At 39.1% G+C, this 20,755-nt stretch overlaps 1 protein-coding gene across 2 annotated transcripts in view; it reads right to left on the minus strand.

Annotated features, from left to right (window-relative positions):
• Window positions 1–6,099: 6,099 nt before the first annotated feature.
• CDC16 (cell division cycle 16) overlaps window positions 6,100–20,755 on the minus strand; it is a 31,971-nt gene continuing 17,315 nt past the window's right edge. For both annotated transcript variants that reach the window (XM_019529610.1, XM_019529611.1), the window contains 8 exons: window positions 18,631–18,704; window positions 17,239–17,364; window positions 14,398–14,550; window positions 13,098–13,161; window positions 11,753–11,814; window positions 10,460–10,595; window positions 9,424–9,514; window positions 6,100–7,428 (listed from right to left, as the gene is read on the minus strand). In XM_019529610.1, the coding sequence (XP_019385155.1) occupies window positions 7,163–7,428; window positions 9,424–9,514; window positions 10,460–10,595; window positions 11,753–11,814; window positions 13,098–13,161; window positions 14,398–14,550; window positions 17,239–17,364; window positions 18,631–18,704 (972 nt within the window). In that variant the 3' untranslated portion in view covers window positions 6,100–7,162. The remainder of the gene's footprint in view (window positions 7,429–9,423; window positions 9,515–10,459; window positions 10,596–11,752; window positions 11,815–13,097; window positions 13,162–14,397; window positions 14,551–17,238; window positions 17,365–18,630; window positions 18,705–20,755) is intronic.

Genomic DNA, 20,755 nt, shown 5'->3' on the forward strand with positions numbered 1-20,755 from the left:
TTTTGTCACCATCCACTGGACTCTTCAATTTGCCTGCATCCTTTGCATGAGGCAAACCTGTGCACATTACTCCAGATGTGGCCTCACTGGTGCTGTATAGAGGGGAAAAAATCACTTCCCTCCATCTGCTGGCAACACACCTACCAATGCAGCCCAGTATGCTGTTAGTCCTCTGGGTGACAGGGGCATACCACCCCCTTTTCATAGTGGGGGGAAAGGACTAACTTGCACTGTGGACATAAGGCCTGACCCCCCAATATGCATCAAATAAGCCTTCCTGGCTGCAGCACAAGCAGCCCAGAGAACATAAAAGCGGCTGTTTCTGGAGCAGCGTTTCTCAACCTTTTAAGTAGCAAGTACCCCCTAATTTCTGAAAATTTAAAGAAGTTTCCCAACACTCAATTTTCCAGGGGAGTTTATATTTACAGACTATATGCTATATATTGCAAGAAGGACTGTTTATACAAGGTCACCACATGACAGATGTCTGATCTGGTGTAGATAGGGCTGCCACCTTTTACACGAGGGTGCTCAGTTCAAGCATGTACCCAGGCTAGAAGTGATGTTGCCCAAAGCTAGGAGGGCTGAACACCAAATTATTACTGGGAAGTTTTAATGTGCGGCACACCAATTTTTTTGCCATAGTTTTAAGAGGAAAAGAGGGCAAGAGACAGAAAGTGTTGGGATATCCACACACCCCTGCCGTGTCTCACGTACGCATACTACAGGTGGAGAAACTATGCTTTAGTGACGTATCCCATGCTCAATGCCCTCACTTGTGCCCACCATGAATTGCGCAAGACACCAGAGGAGAACTCACCTGCCATGCTGGTTCAACCTGCCATTTGTAGTCCTATCCTCCATGAATATACTCAGTTCTTTTGGGAACCTGACTCCACCTCCTGTGGCACTGAATCCCCCATGTTAATTACATCCAGCATACACACAAAAAAAAGAAAAGAAACGAATTTTTTTTAATTTGCAAGCCCTGAGGGGTCTCAGTGCCAGGGGTTCAAGGTTATGTGTGCCGTTTCCAGCGACAGCTTCAAAATACAGGATTGGGCAGCACAAAGCCCATGGCTGCATGGTCAGCAACCACTCCTTCCCCAGTAAGAACATGAGGACTCACTTTCAGCAACTCGTGGGTCCTGTGATGGGAATTTCTGCAGACCTAGGTAAGTTGTGAGAGGCCTGCGTTTCGTTGTCCACACCTTACGCCGTTCTCTTTTAAAGCCAGTCAGATTATGCCATGTGGTAGATGGGTTGGCTGCCTGGAATTGTTTCTGATCATTCTTAGAGACTCACATAATTTTACCTGGCATTTTAGGCCTTACCCAGTGCTAAGTCACACCGCCCCACAGTTCATGATTGTTCGTTGCCCTTTTGTGAGGCCTCCATGGCTATTTGGCCTTTGCTTTAAGCCTTTCGAAACAGTAAATGAATCAGAAAATAACATTACTTGGGGTAGGGGGCACGCGTGGGGGTGGGGGGGAGTGGTCAAGAATCAAGAGATTCTTTACATCTTCCAAACTTGTGTACTGTCCCAGAAAAACAGAGAGATTATCTTAAACACAAATTTGTATGATCCATGAGTTGGTTACTGAGCTGGAGGGGTCCTTGATAGAGCAAGTGGAACCTTTACCACCATTAACACATTTGATTGAAGGAGGGCAGGACCGTACCTTAGAGACTAACTTAAGCTTTCATAAGCAAATGCCTACTTCATCGGATGCTAGGATGAAGCATAGCACCTACAAAAGCATGCCTCGCTCAACAAGTTAGTCTCTAAAGTAGCAGCGTGCCATGCTTTCTGCCTGACTTCAGACTTACACCATTAACTACCAGTCTCTAGTTATGATTTGGGTAGTGCAAAAAACAAGATCTCTTAGTGCCATGAAGATGCCATCAGACACAATGGTACTATGGAAGTGGCAATGTTAGTGTCACCCTACTCAGAAATGAGAACACAGGTAGCTGTGAGACTATATTGTGGGTACTGGGTGATGCATTGAACTGCAAATGAACTGGTACTGGGGCATGACAATTGTTGTGTAAGTGGTTGCAAGGGAGATTCTTCAGGGTCCAAATTTGTATTTTTCTGTCTTTTTAGTGCCAGAACATAGTAAGCTCAGTCTAAAATTATGCCTCTTGAAAAAGTAGTGTCTTTTTTTCACAAGGTGAAAGCATTTGTGAAGAGGACTGTTCTGAGGTTGCAGTCTCTGCCCCTCCAAAGTCTGAAGAGGGACAACAGAGCTCTCCTGCAAAGATGACTAATAAAAATCTCTCTCATCTCTGTATTTTCCTTGGAGAACTACAAGCAAACAGCTCTTCTCTCAAGGATACAACCTTCATAATCAATAGCTGGTATGCCCATAACTGAGGACACACCATCTGCAAGAGCAAGCAATATAACATTTTTAGATTTTGGAGACTTCTTGTCTGCCATAAGGGCTAAACTTTGCACACAGCAAGTTTCTCAGATTTTTTAAAATGAAATGCTATGAAAAAAAGTACCATCTTACATCACAGCAACATGTTTTATCGTGTATGTGAAGCTTACTCACAAAAGTTTGACTCAAAGAGAAAAGCTGATGCGAGGGTCTGTCAGAAATGACCTCAGATCCAGAGTTATAAAGACATTCAGAATGCAGATGTGGCTCAAAGTAATCCAAGCTCAAATGCAGGGAGCTAACAAGCCCGTGAGTGGAATAGACATATGGATACTTGAAGGACTTGACAGTCCCAGGTTCAAAGAGCTCTAAATATCTTCTCAACATCCTAGAAAACAGAAGATTGGCACTTGTAATCCTAGCAAATAAAAGCTGTGAAACATCTGTACAAACAGCATTCAGTTAATGTCTGTATCTTATTTCTGTTGCAGTGAAGGAAGAAAAAGGAAAAGCCACTAGATAAAACCTGAAGTCTAAGCTTTATTGGCTGTGAAGCTGTGTTCAGACATTAGATAACAGAATATTAGAGAAGTAGTGTAATACTGAAATCAACAAACTTCAGTCAAGTTCTTCGGCTTACATTTACAACCAGGATGGCCATCTTAGAATTTGTATAAAGCAGCAAATTGGCAACCTAGTCTATGGACCAGATTTGCCATGGAACCACTGGGTCCAGCACATAGATGCGGGACTTTGGCTACAGTGTGGTTTGGGGTGCTCTTCCCATGGCATGGTGGGAATAATCAGACACTCTCCCTGTTTCGGTTCACAGACAAGTGGGTGCAACCACTGGCTCCTAACAAATGCCTGCCTGCCTCTGACTCAGGGTGAGTTATTCTGACTCGGTTCGAAAAGAAGTGCCTACCTCTCATATAAGGAGTTTTCATTAATATGATTATTAAATTAATCTGCTCATTTGACTCCAATTCTACAGTGCATCTCATATGATTGATTTGTTGGTTTTGACTTGGTCATTGTAACACATTGCATAGCCTGATATTAATACTAAACAAGTTAGATGTGGGAACAGCAACTAGAACATCCCATTCCCAGCTGGATTAGCAGAGTAGTCCTGGCAGCAGAGACAGCTAGTTTCCCACAGACAGCACATAAACTATGTAGGACTGTTAGGGAGAAGCTGTTCAGGGAATGAGCCAAGTGCAGAATAGCAGCTAGCACTTGGGAAACCTTTTAGTCAACCAGCATGGATCAGCATCTTTCTGCACTAGGCCAGCCATCAGCATCTGACTAATTTCTGTTTGGGAGTAGCCATTTTTTTAAATTTACTTAGAAGTTCCTCTGGAGTACAAGGCAATTTTTTTTCTTTTAAATACTTTCTCTCATCTGGTGCAGGGCAGGGGTTCATCCAATTCCAGACTGAAGATGACTAAATACCTTAACCAGAAGTTCAGTTTCAGAATGCCTTTTACCTTCCTGGAACCACAGGACTACCATGCAACTGTTTGACCTTTGTTAGGCCTTTTTTCACTTCGCTATTCATCCTGATACCAAGAAATAAGAAAGGTTCTACATGAGCATTTGGTTCCTTAACAGTGCCAAGAGCAATTACTGAGAAGCAGGCTCAAATAAGATTGTACAAGCATAAATGTGAAAAACTTCTAATCAAATCAGAACAGTAGAATAAACAAAATCAACACACACAGAGAATTGGTAGGTAAAACTTTCATGTGAAGTGCATCTATTGGACAAAGGAATTCAGGGAGAGCCAGTATTAAAGAAGGGCACAAGTAGAAACCAACTCAATGAAAAGAGAAAAGGAAATGTAGTAAGACACCAATTGAGCTAAATTGGGAGCTCTTAAATGAGCTATCAAGGAGGAATCACAGAAAAGTTGCTACTATTGCACCATGTTTCCATTATTCCTATAACATCTGGTTTTACATCCTACATAATGAGTTCCTGTTCCTCATTTTTATTTCTCATTCTGAACTTTCCCCAGCTTCCCCCTCACCTCAAGTTCCTTGATTAAAGCCATTCCTCAGTCAGGTCAACCTTGATCCCAAAAGACTCTGTCCTCACTTACTCAAGTGAAGCTGATCCCTGGAGAAAAAGTTCCCTATCCATGATTACCAGCCAGTGATCAAACATCCAAAACCCTTCCCAGCAGCACCAATCTTCTGAGTCATCATTAATCCATTAATTGTCATAATCTTCTCCTATCTTCTCTTGGGACAGGAAGAATCCCACTGAAAAAAAATTACTTGAACTTCTAGAGGTTTAAACAACTGCCCTATACTACTGTAGTTGTCCTTTACACCTGTCAGTAATTGTCATGTCATCTGTGACTCACCTGAAGGCCAATTACTGTCCGCTCCCATGAAAATCCTCTTCAGTCTTAGGTCTATCCCATATCTTTGCTCCCAATAGACAGCATTCCTTTGTGTTTTCCAGGTTGTACCTTGTAAGTGGTCTTACTATTATTAATCAGTGAATCACCGTTTACATAGAAATGCCTTTTCCTGGTATTTGTATCCCTGATACTTTTCCTTTTTCTCCTTTTATGTATCCAATTACCATATTCTGTCTTTTTTTTATCTTCCTTGGTCCTTCCTCTATCCTTCTTGGTCTGAGATGATCCATTATCTCCATTCTCCCCACCCCTCTCTTTGGACTAGCTTCTCTTTTCTCCCATGCCATCCCATCTTTTTTGTTTACCAACAAACTAAAGCTCAATTCTATTTCACATCCACCAGCTGGTTCCTTCTTTTGCCTTATTTTTAGTTGCATGATCTTATGGGCTCCCTTGCTCTGAAGATCCAATCATCTTTTTAGATAGGGATCAGGTCTCTCATTTGTATATGCAGCTTCATTTCTCCTTTCTTTCATTACCTGCTCAAATCTTATCTGACCTCCATCACTGCCTTGCTGCAGGTTCCAGTCCTTTGACCACCTCCATCAAGCAACACTTCAAGTAGATATAGCTGGCATCAGAAACCTATTCAAGGATGATAAATGTCTCTACAGCTGTCAAATCCCATCAGTCTCATTTCCTGTCTCATATCTGGTTAACTCCTCCAGCTGCAGTTGCCATCTGCTGTCCTTTACATTTGAAAATAAATAATCTTGTGCAAACGAAAAAACAAGCAAACTTCCTTACAAGCACAACACCAAATTCCCTTGTCCTGTATCCTTTCAAAGCTCCCAGGGGACCCAGATGCCAAAGAGAAAAGAACAAAGACCTCTAAAACCCTGCACTACAAAACTGTCTAGCATAAACTTAAAATTACACCATCTCCTACACAAACAGATCACATAAAATACAAATACCACCTGAGATATACCACTTCACAGAAATTTAATGATTATTGCTGAAGAGGGGCTGCTTCTTCTACAAAGTGCTCCTTTTCAAAGTCCCTTATGACCTATTAGACCTATGACCTAATGAACTTTTAGTCATACAAATCACCTACCTATCTGAAGAAAAATTATGAAGTATATTTGATGGTTCCTGAGCTCTGAAAGACTGCAGTGATGTTAAGATTACATATTTCATGTGTTTCGTTCTTAGCTGTCCTCACATTAAACACAAAACTCAGTTAACAGGGAACAACCGATTGTTTAACTTAGACTTAAGCAGTTATGGATAGGGAAGATGGGAGAAGTTTTATATAAAACATGTGTAATATTATTTTTAAGCAGAAGCTTAGAAGGCCTTGCTAAGTTTATTGAATGGTTTATGGTTTAGTCAGCATCTCAGTTCATGAAAGACAAACTTTGCTTCACTATTTTCAATGAACAAGTAGCATATTCAAAAGTAAAATACCACAGGTTTAGAGACTTCATAAAAACTGTACACACACTTCCCCTTTTCTTTTACATTCACTTATTTTGTCAAGGTAGAGAGAATTTCTACAGCTCTACAGCGGTACTATGTGGCTAGCATTGTGTTTATTGTCAAACTAACTTTAAAAAATAGTTCCAAGGGCATCACTGATTTCAGAAAATTGTAATCAGATGCAACTTAAAATTTCTTTGCTATTCTAAATATGTGCAATTCACATTTCTTGCCTAATCAGTTCTGCTTAAATCGTCTAGTAATATAGCACAGAAGTACGAGTATGAGTTTAATGAACAGAAGTGATTAAACAGGACGACACACATTCACTACCATGCTTTAAAAGCTTTGACATTAATTTAATATATACTAAATTAGATTGAATTGATAAAAACTGCTCTCCCTGAATGTAAGCAGGGGTTAAACAAAATAATGAAGATTGCAATAATTCCTGTCTTAAAAGACTAACATATATTAGCATCAAAACTCTAGTTATTTTTCATCAATTAATGGTATGTTCCTCACAGATAAGATGAAACCTTTGCAGCCACAACAACACTACAACAGGTCTCAGCTACTCAATTTGAAATGAACTGTAAACTATTTTAAGTACTATTTTCAAGCTTTCACAGTCTTAATGGCAGTCACAGGATACAGTAAACAGTTCTAAGAACAATACATGCACTTTACTCATTTCATTGTGTCTGATTATTCTATAGAAACAAAGTTTGAATGAATCTTTTGGGAATTAATATTATATCATTCTTAAGGCAGGCATTACTTTCGGTGTGACATATAGAGAAGTAGTTGGGTTTCATATAAAAATATCAAATTCCCAAATCCATGACGAGAGGAAAAAAAAAACCACAAAAACAAAATGTGTTACAATTTGACAAAGATGAGATCTGTTCCAGAGTCATGTGCTATGATCTGACATTGATGTTTCCAACATCATATCACTTTCATTCATTTCAATCTCAAAGGTTTCTTCTAATGGACGACTGGCATCTGTAGTTTTCTTCTGATGTGGTGCTTCCAATGTCACAATACCACTTTCAAACAGAGTCTGTCTTTCTATATCAAATTCCCTGAAATCCCAGGGAGGTGAAATAATGTTCTTTAATGTCTTCATGGTGTGAACATCAAAGTCATAACATCTTAATTTGTCTTTAATTTCTGTTCCTAAAAACAGACAAAACAGTTACTACTCTCCAAGTGAATTTTGCAAAGATTACTATCTGATAAAATATTGAGTTTATCAGCAAATAACTGAGACACTTCAGGTGGTTATCTGAAACATTTCCAAGTGCAACTGTTTTGGAAAGATTTAAAAAAGATATGCCGTTTCAACCATCAGACAGATGTATAGTCCTCTGTTGTGTCCGTCCCCCATCTGGCATGCTTAAAAACTGCTGGGGCTGCAGGCTACAGCTAGCAACGCAGGTGAAACAACTAATTTGTCAGTTCCTTAAGAGAGAGACGCAAACTTACAATCATATAGCTATATGGTACTTTAGGATATATTCTTTGTAATAATACATTTACAATAATAAAAATTAGAGAAAATGCTTGTCCAACCAATTTTCACACTGGCAAATTCATTCACTGATGCAAATAGGAACAGGTAGTAGACAGATGCTACTTTCTAACCGGGCTCATGCTCATTACCATATTTCACAGTATACTAAATGAATAATTATTCACTATGGAGAAGTGCATAAGTCCAATACAACAGAAAAAATTGTGCATTATGAAGTTGCAAGTGAAAAAATATTTTTGTATTTCATAAACATCTTAAAATTAGGAGGCATGTAGACTTTATTTTTCACTTGTATAATTCTGAATTTCCGGGGGAGGATAGACAGATGCGTTAATCCTAACCCATTCCAAATGACAACTGTGATATTCAGACTACTAAAAAACAAAACAAAACCAAAATTCTCAGCCACATTTTTATCATTTGTGACCAACTCCTACATGTGGAATTACTTTTACACTTTGATTATTTTCAGGCTTGTCTCTAAACCCTAATAGTTAATATCATTTTAAACAAACAATCCCTGATTCTCTCTTATGAAAAGATGAAACATTTCTTCTACTCTATTTTTAATCTGTGTTGTTTGCTTTTTCTCTCAAAAGTCTTCATTCTTGTCTGTAACTTGTTCCTTTATTTGAACCATCTCTGCCTTAAGCATCACTGTACTTGGCAAAACAGCTACAGAAATTATTTGTAAAAAGTGAGCTAAAATAAGTTATTTAGGCCCCTGCTACATGTGACATCTATGGCACAATCACCTTGTTAACTGTGCAATAAATTTAGACAGGCTACGCATGCAAATTAACTATCCCACCATAGAAAGTCCAATCAGCTATAAAGTTATGGCTTGAATATGTATAACAACTCCATAGCTAGCTTCTGTCCAGATTTAATTTGCACATGTAGGCAGTCTGCAAAGAGACTACAGCAGCTGGGGCTGAGAATGTGGCCTGATGGGACTCATGGTCCTGGCTGAGACCCGGCAGGTGCAGGACTCTTGGCCCTGGCTGCATGTGGCCCTTTCAGCTGGAAGCCCCCTCAGCAAAGGGGGCTCCCAGACATGGGAGCTTACTTATCTGCCAGTCCAGGGGGAGCCCAGGATCAGGCTCTCACTACACTGGCAAGAAGGCACGTTTAGATCTAATGCGCAATCCTACAACTCTGCCTCCTACCATGCATGTGTGGCCTGACAGGAGGTGCCACTGTGCTGATCACACGTTAGATCCAATCATGCCTTTAGCTACATGTGTAGAGGGCTTATCTTAATCTGTAAGTGTGCATATCTACCCTGACTTCTAAAATAAGCTTCCCTAGAACTTCAGCAAGTGGTAACCAAACATGCCATCATATTGGAGTAAATATTTTCCTCTATTCTGGATAGGCTTTACAGTATTTTATGTACAAAATTCAATAATCGGTTTTTGACCTTTACATTATGTTCTTCCCACTAAGATGTAAATGCCCTTTTTTTTTTTTGGGGGGGGAGACAGGAAGATTCAGCAGCAGCTGGACTTTGGAAGGAATTTTTCTGCTGGGGTGCTACTGTAGCACCGTAAGATCTTTTATTTAACGAACCTTAACAGGTCATGTTTTTTACTACTCATATCGCTCTCTTATATAGTAATAAATAACAGAATTACCAATGTAAGCTTCAGAATCACCAATGTACATTTCTATGCAATGTCCAAGCATGGTAACAGAAAATGTATCATCCCTCCTAAGACCAAGCGCCTGTAAAAAGATATAGAATGTTCAGCATCAGAAATAAATATTTACATCATGACAACTAAATTAGCGTTTTGTAAACTGATCCTCACTATGAAACAAAGGTTCCCCTTCAGCCAAGATGATGAATGTATTTAACTGGCCAGAAAAGTACTATAAATAATAATTTAAAAAAAACCCCAAAACCCAGTTACAGTGCACGTCCCTTCTGTTCTACTCTATATACTACAGTGCAATTTTTCATACACTGTAAAGGAAGACTAACAGAGTATATTATTCAAAGCTTTTAAGGTAACAATTTGTGAACAAGTGTCCCTATAGATAAAATGGACTTCATTTATATGCAGCTCAAAAACCATAAATTAGGAAAAAGCCAATGATAATACATGTAACACTAACTGAAGGGTAAAAAGAAACTCAGCAGAACAGTTACTCTGTCAAACGAACCACTCACTACAATCTCAGAATATTCAAAATTAAGGGCTAAGAAAGTCAAATATTTAAATACAGAAGTCCATTAGCAATCAAAAGAATCTTCATTTTTAATCTTAACTATTATAAAGGCGTTTTAGGGTTTTGAAGCCCAAATTAAACTAATTAAAACTACTTTAAAATATTTTTTCCTCGTGATCACTAAAATTGGCTTATAATTTTTTCTTGTTATATAAACTCTGTATTTCAATTAGTTGTAAATGTCTGAGAAGTATCTGTTTAATTTATTTGGGATAAAAAATAAATTCTGAAAGGTTCTATTTTAGCCTAATTAACATATGACTTGGAAACTGAAACAAAATTAATTCTGTATTCAAAACCTGGTCTAAGTTGGAGAAGAATACATTTATTTTTCACATACATCATTTTTCATGAATTTCTATATTAAATGCAAAAGAAAATTTAACCTTAATTCTGGATCTGTGAGCAGCACCGCCTTAATATAAAGCACATACATACCGTATGAAAATAGTCAATTGCACTTTCAAAATTGCCCATGAGACTGTGTATGTATCCAACGGCAGAATAGGTAGAGGCATTCTGAGGAATCAATACTAGAGCCTGCCGATGATATTCTAATGCTTCTTCATACTTCCTGTTAAGTTTAAGTATGGCATATATTAGTAAGTTTTCTGGTGCAGAGGGTCACTGTACTATATTCTTACATCAGATATCCAGGTTGTAGCTGTATTGGTCTAGAGGAAAAGACAATCATCTCTACAATGAGTCCTGATTGCCTATATTCGTATTTCATTTGACACAATAATATCCTGGCCTAAACCCATTAGCCTAGGATAACAATATGAAATAATTAAATTATTGCTTCATATTTGCAACATAAAGGAATACATTACACGCTTTCATGATAATCATGATATTATTCAAGGTAACTGGGAATCAATTTTTCCTTAAATTCAAGGCTTTAAAAAACATTATGCATGAAAAATCTTTGAGAAGAATAGGCTGTTTAAATTTACAGCCAATGTGTGGAAAGAATGTCTTCCTACTGAAAAGCACATTGCACATGACCAACTGTAGCTGGCTGCAAAATGGTAGGTGTTGATGGTTATCAGCTTGTGTAGCAAACTGTTGTAGAGGTCTAAATGTTGCAGCATCAGCTCTAATTTTTTTTGCTATTTGGATATGGCCATCATACAGAGTAAACAAGAGCATCAAAATTATTTCAGTCCTGCTACTGTCATTGCTCAAGCTGCTGTGGTGGAGCAGACAATAATGAATGTTACTCTTTGCTTCTAATTCTGCCTTACGGAGCAGGCAATAACATGACATTTATCAAAATAAATATCTTGACATTATTGGGATCATGGTGGTTTTTAGAATATTTTAAAGCTTTCAACAATTATAAAATTCTTCAGCTTGCTTCATATAGATTTACATGCATCCACAGTTCCCTTCAAGTATCCTATCCTTTCTTGAATTTAGAATGAACAAGAATTAGCTGTATATTTTAATAATTAATTTTAGAACCCAAAGAATATACGAGCATGCATACTTATAACTGGCCTGCATTATGATTTGATGTCAATACCACAGTAAGAAAAACTTTTATACAGAATTTTCACGTGAAGAATTCTTTACCCGGAGTGACATGCTTGGGAACATTCTCATTTACTATAAAACATCCTTTTATAGTGCTATCACAGTGTAATTATGAAGTGAACCAATGTAGTGTATGATTTTACAGTGTATTAGGTAAACGTAGCCTTAAAACATTTCAGTTTTTCAACTTACTTCAGCTTTCTACACACATGTCCTAAGTTGTTCAGTAAAGGCTCCCACTTGTCAACTGTTACCTGAAAAATATTCCATCAATCCTATTAGCATATGCTTGGCAGCCTTCAGGTAAATCTTCCTGTTATGTTGATTTCTCTAGTAACAGTAAGTCAGTGGGTCCCCAATCTTTTTATGCAGGTGACCTTATTTCTAACACAAGCCCAAACACTACAACAACTGAATTTCCTTGAGACTCTCAGTCCCCTTTGGGTGTCATAATCTCCAATTTGAAGAGAGGTGTAGAAGGCAATATATCCATGGAAAATGAAAAGGTGACAAACATTTTAAATCTCTTTAACATTAAGCATACCTTCCCTACTGCCAAAAAAAGCATTTTACAGGTAAAATTAGCAAAGATGTCACCCAGTGAACTACTTATTTACTTAATGTGAACCTTCTTCCCCAGTTTCATTGTATTTTACAGGTTCTTGCATTTCTTATGCTTGCAGGAAGACTAGTGCACCCTAGTGCATCTTTCCTAGTATTTGTCTGTTCTTTGAAGACATCCAACAACATTCTCATAGACATATAAGAACAGCATAGAGGAAAATTTCATTTTGATGTTAGACACTAACCTATCCTTTTAAATAGCATACAAAGTCCCAGAGCTTTATTGCAGGCAGTACAACTATAAATGCTATTCTTGATTTTTACGACTGTCTAATGTTTGAAAAAGTGGATATTTGTATTGCTACTTTGCTGCAATGAGTTATCTGTGTTGACAATAACATAGATATGAAAAGAATGGTCTATGACAGAGACCAGCAATGTTCAGGAGTAGTAGGCTGAAACTACCCAACAGGGGTTTAAGATGGGGCAGCCTGTCTAAATGGGGAACTACAGCTTCTCCCACTACCCAGCCACAGTGCAGGCAACCCCCCTCCTCCACAATGTTACTGCTGAAATGTCACTGCTGAAGCCCCGGCTTGAAAGATCTGGCCAGCAAGCTGTAGGTTGCCAACCCTTAGCCTAGAAATTAAAACTATGACTGGGAATCAGACCTAGATTCTGCTTCCCACTGTATCAGAGGCATACATTATAATGTATTGCTTTCTGATTTCATCCAGAGGCTTGTTCTACATATCATGGGAAAAGCTAAAACAAAATATGCGATAGTATCCTCATGTTTTAAATAATGCCAAAATTGAACGGCCAGAGGCTTATATTGTTGGGAAGGATCATGTTTTAGAACTTGTTTAATTTATTTTAATGTTCCATTTATATAAAGCAGAATAATACAAGAACCTGGAATTTTAATAAATACTTCAGTATGAAATTAAATACACTTTAATTTAGCACACACCTCATTTCCAATAGCTTTGATTTTCTCTAATGCATCAAGAAACCACTTCTCTGCAGTTTTCCAGCTACAGTAAATAAATAAATAAATAAATAATGGAATTATAAAGTAGCTACTACATGATTCTAATAAACAGTCCTTTCCCCTTGAAATTGTGAAAAATCTGTAATAGAAAAATAAGTTACTTTTACATTGTTTGTTACAAACAACTATTCTCATAAATTAAAGGCAAAAGCCACATTTAGCAATACCCTGTCCAGAAAGGAATATTAAGTTAAATCTGATGCAGCAAACAAGAATTAAAACAGAATACAGTCCAAGGACATGCATTAAATTCTTCATCCCACATATCCCCAACTAAAAAGGTGACCCAAGTAAACAATCTTTTTATATTTGTTCATTTCTGCAGAATATTTATGATACTTCCTGATTTGCCAAGTTTATTATATAATACTTTATTCCAGGGTTGACAAATATATATGGCTCATGGGTCAAATCCAGCCCACAGCATTACCTGAAGTTGGGAGTATGAAGCCTGATTCAGAACTGTCTCACCTTACAGTTCCCAGATACTCTCTACTGCCACCAGACCCACAACAGCTGGTGCTGACCCCATGGACCTAGCCTAAGGGGCCCTGAGGTCTGGATCTGGCCTGGCATGAGTTTGACACCCTGCTCTATTCCATGACAAATATGAGTTCAAACATTTAGTTACCTTTAGCATGAAATCAAGAGACAGCTGACTGATCTCTATGGACCTCACTGCATGGGATTTTGCATATATTCAATCTGAAATCATTATAAGCATTATTGTTCCATATTAAAAAAAATGTCCTGAGCTGTTGCATGGTAATGCTTACTATGATCTTAGCCCACTTTGGACAGGTCTGGAGCCAGCAGAGGCCTCCCCCAGCCCCACGGTACTAACCCTAGGACAGGGTGCTGAAACTCATGTCTGTCCATGAAGACAAGTAACTCCCAATGTTTAGAGCCTGTGCCCTGCCTGCAATATTCCCCCTACTGCCCATCTTGGGAGTGCCTGCCCCTGGCATGCTGGGGCCAGCTAGGTCCCTGCCACTGGCAGTGGAAGTCACAGGAAGCGAAGCCCAGGAGAGGGTGTCACTCCTGCTGCTGGATCCACGAAATGAGTAAGGTCCGTGCTGTTGGCAATCTTGAACTGGCTCTGATGCAATGGCAGGCAGTACCAGCTCCTGCGCTGCACCAGAGTCTTGAACTTGTATTATTTCTGTGGTGAGCTGAACACATTACTTAATAAAATAGACCTATTTATTCCATTACTTACTCTCCATTTTGAAATGCAACCACTCCGACTTCATGCATAACAAAAGGATCTTCAGGTGCAATGCTTAAGGCTTGGCTGAAAAACCTTTCGGCTAACTTTGAGTTGTTGGTCAAACCATACTCCAGTCCAATGTACAGCATTGGCAAATGACAGCTACAAGACAACAAGACATTTCATATATTTATACTCAGCATGGAAAATGTTTCCAAAAATCTTATAAACTGCATCACAAAACTTAAATGTTTTCAGTATATCTTAAATAATGAATATTTAAAAATATTTACATGTAACACTACCATGCAAAATGGATTCCCAGAGTCCTATACTGAACGGTTATTTTCTGAGGAAAAACAGCCCGATCCAGCTAGTTAACAAGAAAAAAATCATTATGTTTAATAGTATTTTAGTCTGGAAATCACTGTGGATATTTTCCTAACTTTCCCCAAATTAATTCTGAGTGTAATCTAGGTTTTTTTTTTCCACCTATAAACTGAAAAAGATAGATGGACACTGATAATCCTGTAGTTAGTATTCCATTTCATAGATGCAAAACCTCAGCCTCAGGACTAGAGGGGGAAAGGTATGCATTTACTGAAACAATTCTTATTTAAGTACACAGTGCCGTCAGGGCCCTGGTAGTAGCAGTTCCAAAACTGCCCGATTCCAATCATTGTCATAGGTCTAATAGTAAATGTGGGGTTGCTATTAGAAGCCTTGAAAATAAGGGAAGCTAGCAAGTTTCAGGGCTGCTATTTCTCCTTATTTTAAACCTTCTAATAGCACCCTCCCTCACACCCCCAACTGCCTAGTTCTCACGGCTTCTAACAGCAGCTCTTCAACAGTTGCTTTCTGTTCACTATTTGTGTCACAAGGCAAATTACTATTATATTCACAATGCAAAGCAGGAGTGGGCCTGAAAAATGCTATGTGCTTAAAAGGTTTAAGAACTTCACCAGTATGTGGGTAACTGAAATCTGTTATAGTTTAAGCCAGTGGTGCTCAACCTTTGGCCCCATGGACCAGATGAGGAACATGGGGCCAGTCTGCGGGCTCCTGTTGCCTGATCCCGGGATGGATCCCAGGGCTCAGCAACACCTGCACACTTGCCCAATCCCATGTTCAAGGATCAGGCTCTAGGGGTCCATGCACACCAGGACTGGACCTCACACTGCTCCATGCACATGAATTGATAAACAGGGCCACAGCCACAGGACTCCCCACAGACCTGAAGGATGGATGATGCTGTGTCGGGGCAGGTTGAACACGTCTGGTTTAAGCAACAGGCAAAAAAAATTATGACGGGCATCGTCACACAAATAACTTAATGATGTCATTATCCAATGTATACATGCAAATAGACTACAGTACACTGTATCCCCAAATGTTGCATGTATACAAGGATCCATTAATCTACTATTATTTTTGTTTGCTACTACCTCTGGAATAAAATGGAACAGTTATTCAACTTAATAGCAGCTTCTAATATGCAATGAAATATAGGCAATTCACATAAAACTTCAGGGGAGTTTCATTTACCTAATTTATATTCTGCTTATTTTGAACTGGGCCAGGAAACAAAATTGTGCAGCCAACCTTAATTTTTCTCTTTTTATACATCCATCCCAAATAAGATAAGAGGCACATTGTATGCAGTTATGAAATTATAATCATATTACAATACATACAGGAAGGAGCACAATTAACGCCCCACATGCAGCCAGACATCTGACAAAGTCTAACGTGAAAATGCACGATTTTACAACCTAAACAACCTTTTTTAACATAGGGTTGTGTTAAAATTAAGTCCTAGGTTGCAAATTAATTTAAAAGATAAAAGATTTTTAAAAAAGTGTTGCATGCAACTATGAAATTCCTTTCAAGTATCACTTGCAGTAGAGCTCAAACTCCAACAGCACGGTATAGACTCCTACAAACTAGATCAATAGTGCTCAATCTTTTTGTCCTATGGGATGAATGGGCGGTGCCAGGTCTATTCACAGGCCAGAGCTGGCATCTGGTGCATAGAGCAGTTATGTGAGCAGCCCAGCCCCAGACCAGCCACGGAGGGGGAGGGGGAGTGGCCCAGCTCCAATCCAGCCTTGTAGGGGAGAAGGAGGTATGGTCCAGCCAAAATCCAGCTGCACAAAAGAAAGGGGGCCTACCAAGCCCTGACCCAGCCAACTTGGGGAATAGGAATTTAGCAATGGGGGAGTGATGGCAGTATTAATTGTCACTGCTCCCCACCTCCAAATCTTCCGACCCATGGGGAACCCCATGGACTGGATGCCATGGCTCCACAGGCCGGGTTTGGCTCATGGGCCAGGGGTTGAGCACCTTGAGTTAGACCAAAAAGACCAACTAGATTAGCTAGAGGCAGGAGAAAATTTATCCCAAACAATTAGAAAAAGGCAATGGGGGTTCAGTACTTGGTCTTGTCCAAGAGACCTTGACTCTCTCCTGCTAATTCAGAAATGAGTGAGCTCTTGCTTTATGCAAAAACCTCAACATGTGGGTCTGGGCTGAATATCTTGCATTAAGTCCTAGAAGTCAAACTGAGTATAGTATGTAGAAAATGGAGAAATCTTGTTAACCACAGGAAATAAGTCGTATTTAGATGAGAAACCAGTGAGAAGAAACACTTAGACAAAAATGATGTATTCAACGTGTACCAGAATTTGAAAAAAAAGTTCCTATTCTTTTCCTCTCTTGTTTTCTGTTTAGCCCTAAGTGTATTTTTACTGGTAAATGAAGAGAACATACTCCTACAATACTTTTGGACAGTTTTTTAAACTTCCCAGAATTTCATTACATATAAAATAGCACAATCCACTTCTGACGTACCCTTTCATCAGTTGTGCTGCTGTGAAGTAGGCAGCCATTGCTTGGTCATGCTCACTCTCAACTGCGAATGAATGCCCATATGCTATCCATGCAGGTCCATAGGTTCTCTCAAGCGTAGTGGCTTTGCTAAAAAAGCAATCAAATGATTATATTAATCAAAATGAGTAAGAGTAAAGCTATTTGTGTACCTGCACATTTTTCTAAAGTGTTAAGTTTTTAACAATGAGGTTGTATTTAGAATTCTGATAATCCACTGTTACAATTAGTTCTTGTCACTTTAGGGGATTAATTGTCTTATTCCTGCTATACTTCAGTATGAGCAAACTATATTCAGATGAAGGCTCTGTTTAAGACCAAGAATCTGATCTGTTCAGGAAACTGACCATGCCACTTGAAGAATGTGCAAAGGATATATAGGACTAGAACTACCCAGCCTGAAATGCTGATGAACCAGAGATTCACACTGAAAGGGCAAGTTCTGATGAAAGGAACACTTTTGTCATTCCAGAGATTTGTAATTGTGGGTGCTCTGCAAAGTCACTGTAGTTGAGAAATTTCTCAGATAAGCATGTTTTCCATTTTCCTGCCCTGTTGTTTCCTAAGGGAGTGCTTATGTAAAACTCTAAAGGGGCATATTTAAGCAACTGAGGGCTTGTGGGGGAGGGAAGCCTGAAGTGTACCTTTTTTTGCTATCTAAGATACAGCTGAATGGTGCTGTTTATTTTATATGGGAAGACATAAGATTCATAAAGCTCAGACTATGCCGTAGAGTCGAAGAGATAGAGAAAGAACCAGCCCAACTGGCTTGGAAGCATATAGGATGCAGGAAATGGGTCCATTAGCAACAGAATGATAACTGGATAGAGGATTTGGAGTCAAACTGTACACATTTTTCGATATAATTTAGATGGTATCATGTTAACTACTGTATCAAAAGGGTCAATGCATACAGGATATTTTAGCGAGAGCTAGGATACCTAGATTTAGTGCAAGTAAATACAGACATCCAGGAACTTTCATAATACTCTAATTATTAACTATTTGTTGTGTATAGACAGACAAATTCTATTGCTATTAAAGGATATTGATATAAGCTGTTACAATACAAGTGCTATATCTGAATGATTCTATAGCCATAGAAGTGTAGCTGAACCACTCCATCTTTAACCTTTCTCCACTCAAGGCTAAAGTTGGGGTGTTAAAGCTAATTTATATTGCTACAGGATCATGAAAATATAACAGCTGATTGTAAAAGCTGCTGCATACTCCAGAGCAGCTCAAATGTACATTTGTCTATACCCTTTACTTGAGAATTAAGTACTGAATAATACTGCTCTGGCAAAAAAAAAAAAATCACATAGACTACACTACTATCAAGTAATAAGTTCTTACCTGAGATACCTTCTGGCATGCTCATTTTTGTGGCCAACCATGAGATAGTAACATCCTACAGCAAACCATGAGACCTAAACATAAAATTCAAAATAAAGCAGTATTAAAATGCATATAAAAGTGGCTAAACTCGCACAACACTAAAAGTAATGATACAGAACAAGAATAGTTCTATTTTCACTATATATATAAACAATTGAATGATCTGTAACTCATCCATTTTAGACAGGCTTATACATGGAATAACAATGTTCACATGACTCAAATCAGGTACAGCCAAGGACAGATCCAGCGGAGTGCAGTAAGGCAGATGCACTCCTTCCCCCTTGCACTGCTGTTTCAGACAAACTTTGGTGCAGGTGGAGCCCCAAATCTACGGCTGCCCTGCTCCAGGGACAGGCTACAGCTGTGTAGGGTACTGTGAGGACACTGGTAGCTGTGGGAAGGTTTCCCTTTTCTGCACCTGTCACTTCCCTACTGTGATCTCCACTAGCCAAAAGCAGGCACTGAAAGTAAGGACCCACACTCCCCTCCTGCCACTGTCCACAGCTGATGCAGGCACGGGGGAGACCCAGAGTCCCCCTCCCCCCACCAGCTCTGCTCCAACTGTGAACAACACAGAGTGGCTCACAGGGTGCTGGGCTTGGCCAGGGATAACAGTGACAGAGGAATGCAGGTTCCTCCTTCCAGGCCCTGCTCCAGTGCAGCAGAAGACACTCCAGGGAGGGATGTGGAGGAAGGTAATCAGACAAGATGCAGGCACTGGAAGGAGGAACCCATGTGCTGCCACTGCTGTCCCTGTCTGAATCTGGAATCCCATGAAGCTAATCCCGAAAGCTAACTGCCAGATCAAGTCAGAGGAGGCTCTGAGGCTCAGTTCATAATTAAAAATCCTAGAAAAATTTTGCAGACATGATGAAGATCCCTTACACCTGAAATGTGATGCAGAAAAAGTTAAATTGAAATCTAAATTTCCATCAAGCATTTAGTACCACAAAAAGGACATATTCACAGTCCTCAAGTTCAGGAAATTCTTGAAGCTCAACAGTACCATATGTATTCATATACCACATACCATATGTATTCTTAAATGAGGAAGCTTATTTTTTTTTTTTTTATCTTTGCAAGAACAGAAGCATGCAAGACCAGAAGCATGGAGATGCTGTACTGCAAGAGAGCTGCCAGCTTCTCTTTCAGGCAGCAAGCAGGAAAGAGAGTGAAATGCAGTGTTAACCCTTTCATAGGCTCTGTCAAATTTGGATTAAAACACACATCTAATTTCTTCCTAGGATCCTGTGAAGTTCAGAGATAACACCTTTTCTCTGGGACAACAGCAGTTAATTTGAGTTAACTGCCATCTGAGCTGCAAATTACACTGTGTGTTATGACTGTCCTGAGATATCAATGGTGGCTGCATCAAACTGTCTGGGACAATCAACCCCAAGATATACCAGCTCTCTCTTTTGCCTTTGTGACTAACTGTGAAAAGGTTAATATTAAAACACAACCCTTATGCTTGCTGTCTCAGAAAAAAGTTGGCAGCCATCTTGCAGCACTGCCTCCACAAAAAGCAGCCAGCTGTAGGCCAGGACTCCAGAAAAATAGTTTTTCCTCTACATTTTACCTTCTAAAAAGGAGGTGCATATCTTATCTGGAGGCATGTGGTATGTGAGAATACACAAAGTTTTGGATACAAGTTTGCAGCCCACAAGTAAAGCTACACAGTAGTAACCCTGGAAGGCTTTGAATTTTGCACACTTGATGTAAACTTTGTATTAGCTTTTTAAAATTTGTTTTCTAAAAGAGAAAAATCAATCAATCATGAACAAATGCAACTCATATGTAAGCATACAAATATATCTGAACTTCACTTATCAATTATGACAACACTTCAATAAGTTTCAGATTTATATAGGATGCTCATTTGAATGTGTACACATGAATAAAAAAGTAATCAGAACTCCTGGGGAGGTGATACCTTTTATTAGACCAACTAGATAGTTGCAAAATAAACATCTTTATTTGCAAGCTTTTGGGCGCACACACCCTTCCTCAGACACAGAAGACTACAAAGATTGTAATATTTCTCCTAGGTAGAAATGAAAATTCATATTTCACAGGAAAG

Source organism: Crocodylus porosus, unplaced genomic scaffold (genome assembly GCF_001723895.1).
Source record: "Crocodylus porosus isolate Cpor-Errol unplaced genomic scaffold, CroPor_comp1, whole genome shotgun sequence".
Lineage (NCBI taxonomy): Eukaryota > Metazoa > Chordata > Crocodylia > Crocodylidae > Crocodylus > Crocodylus porosus.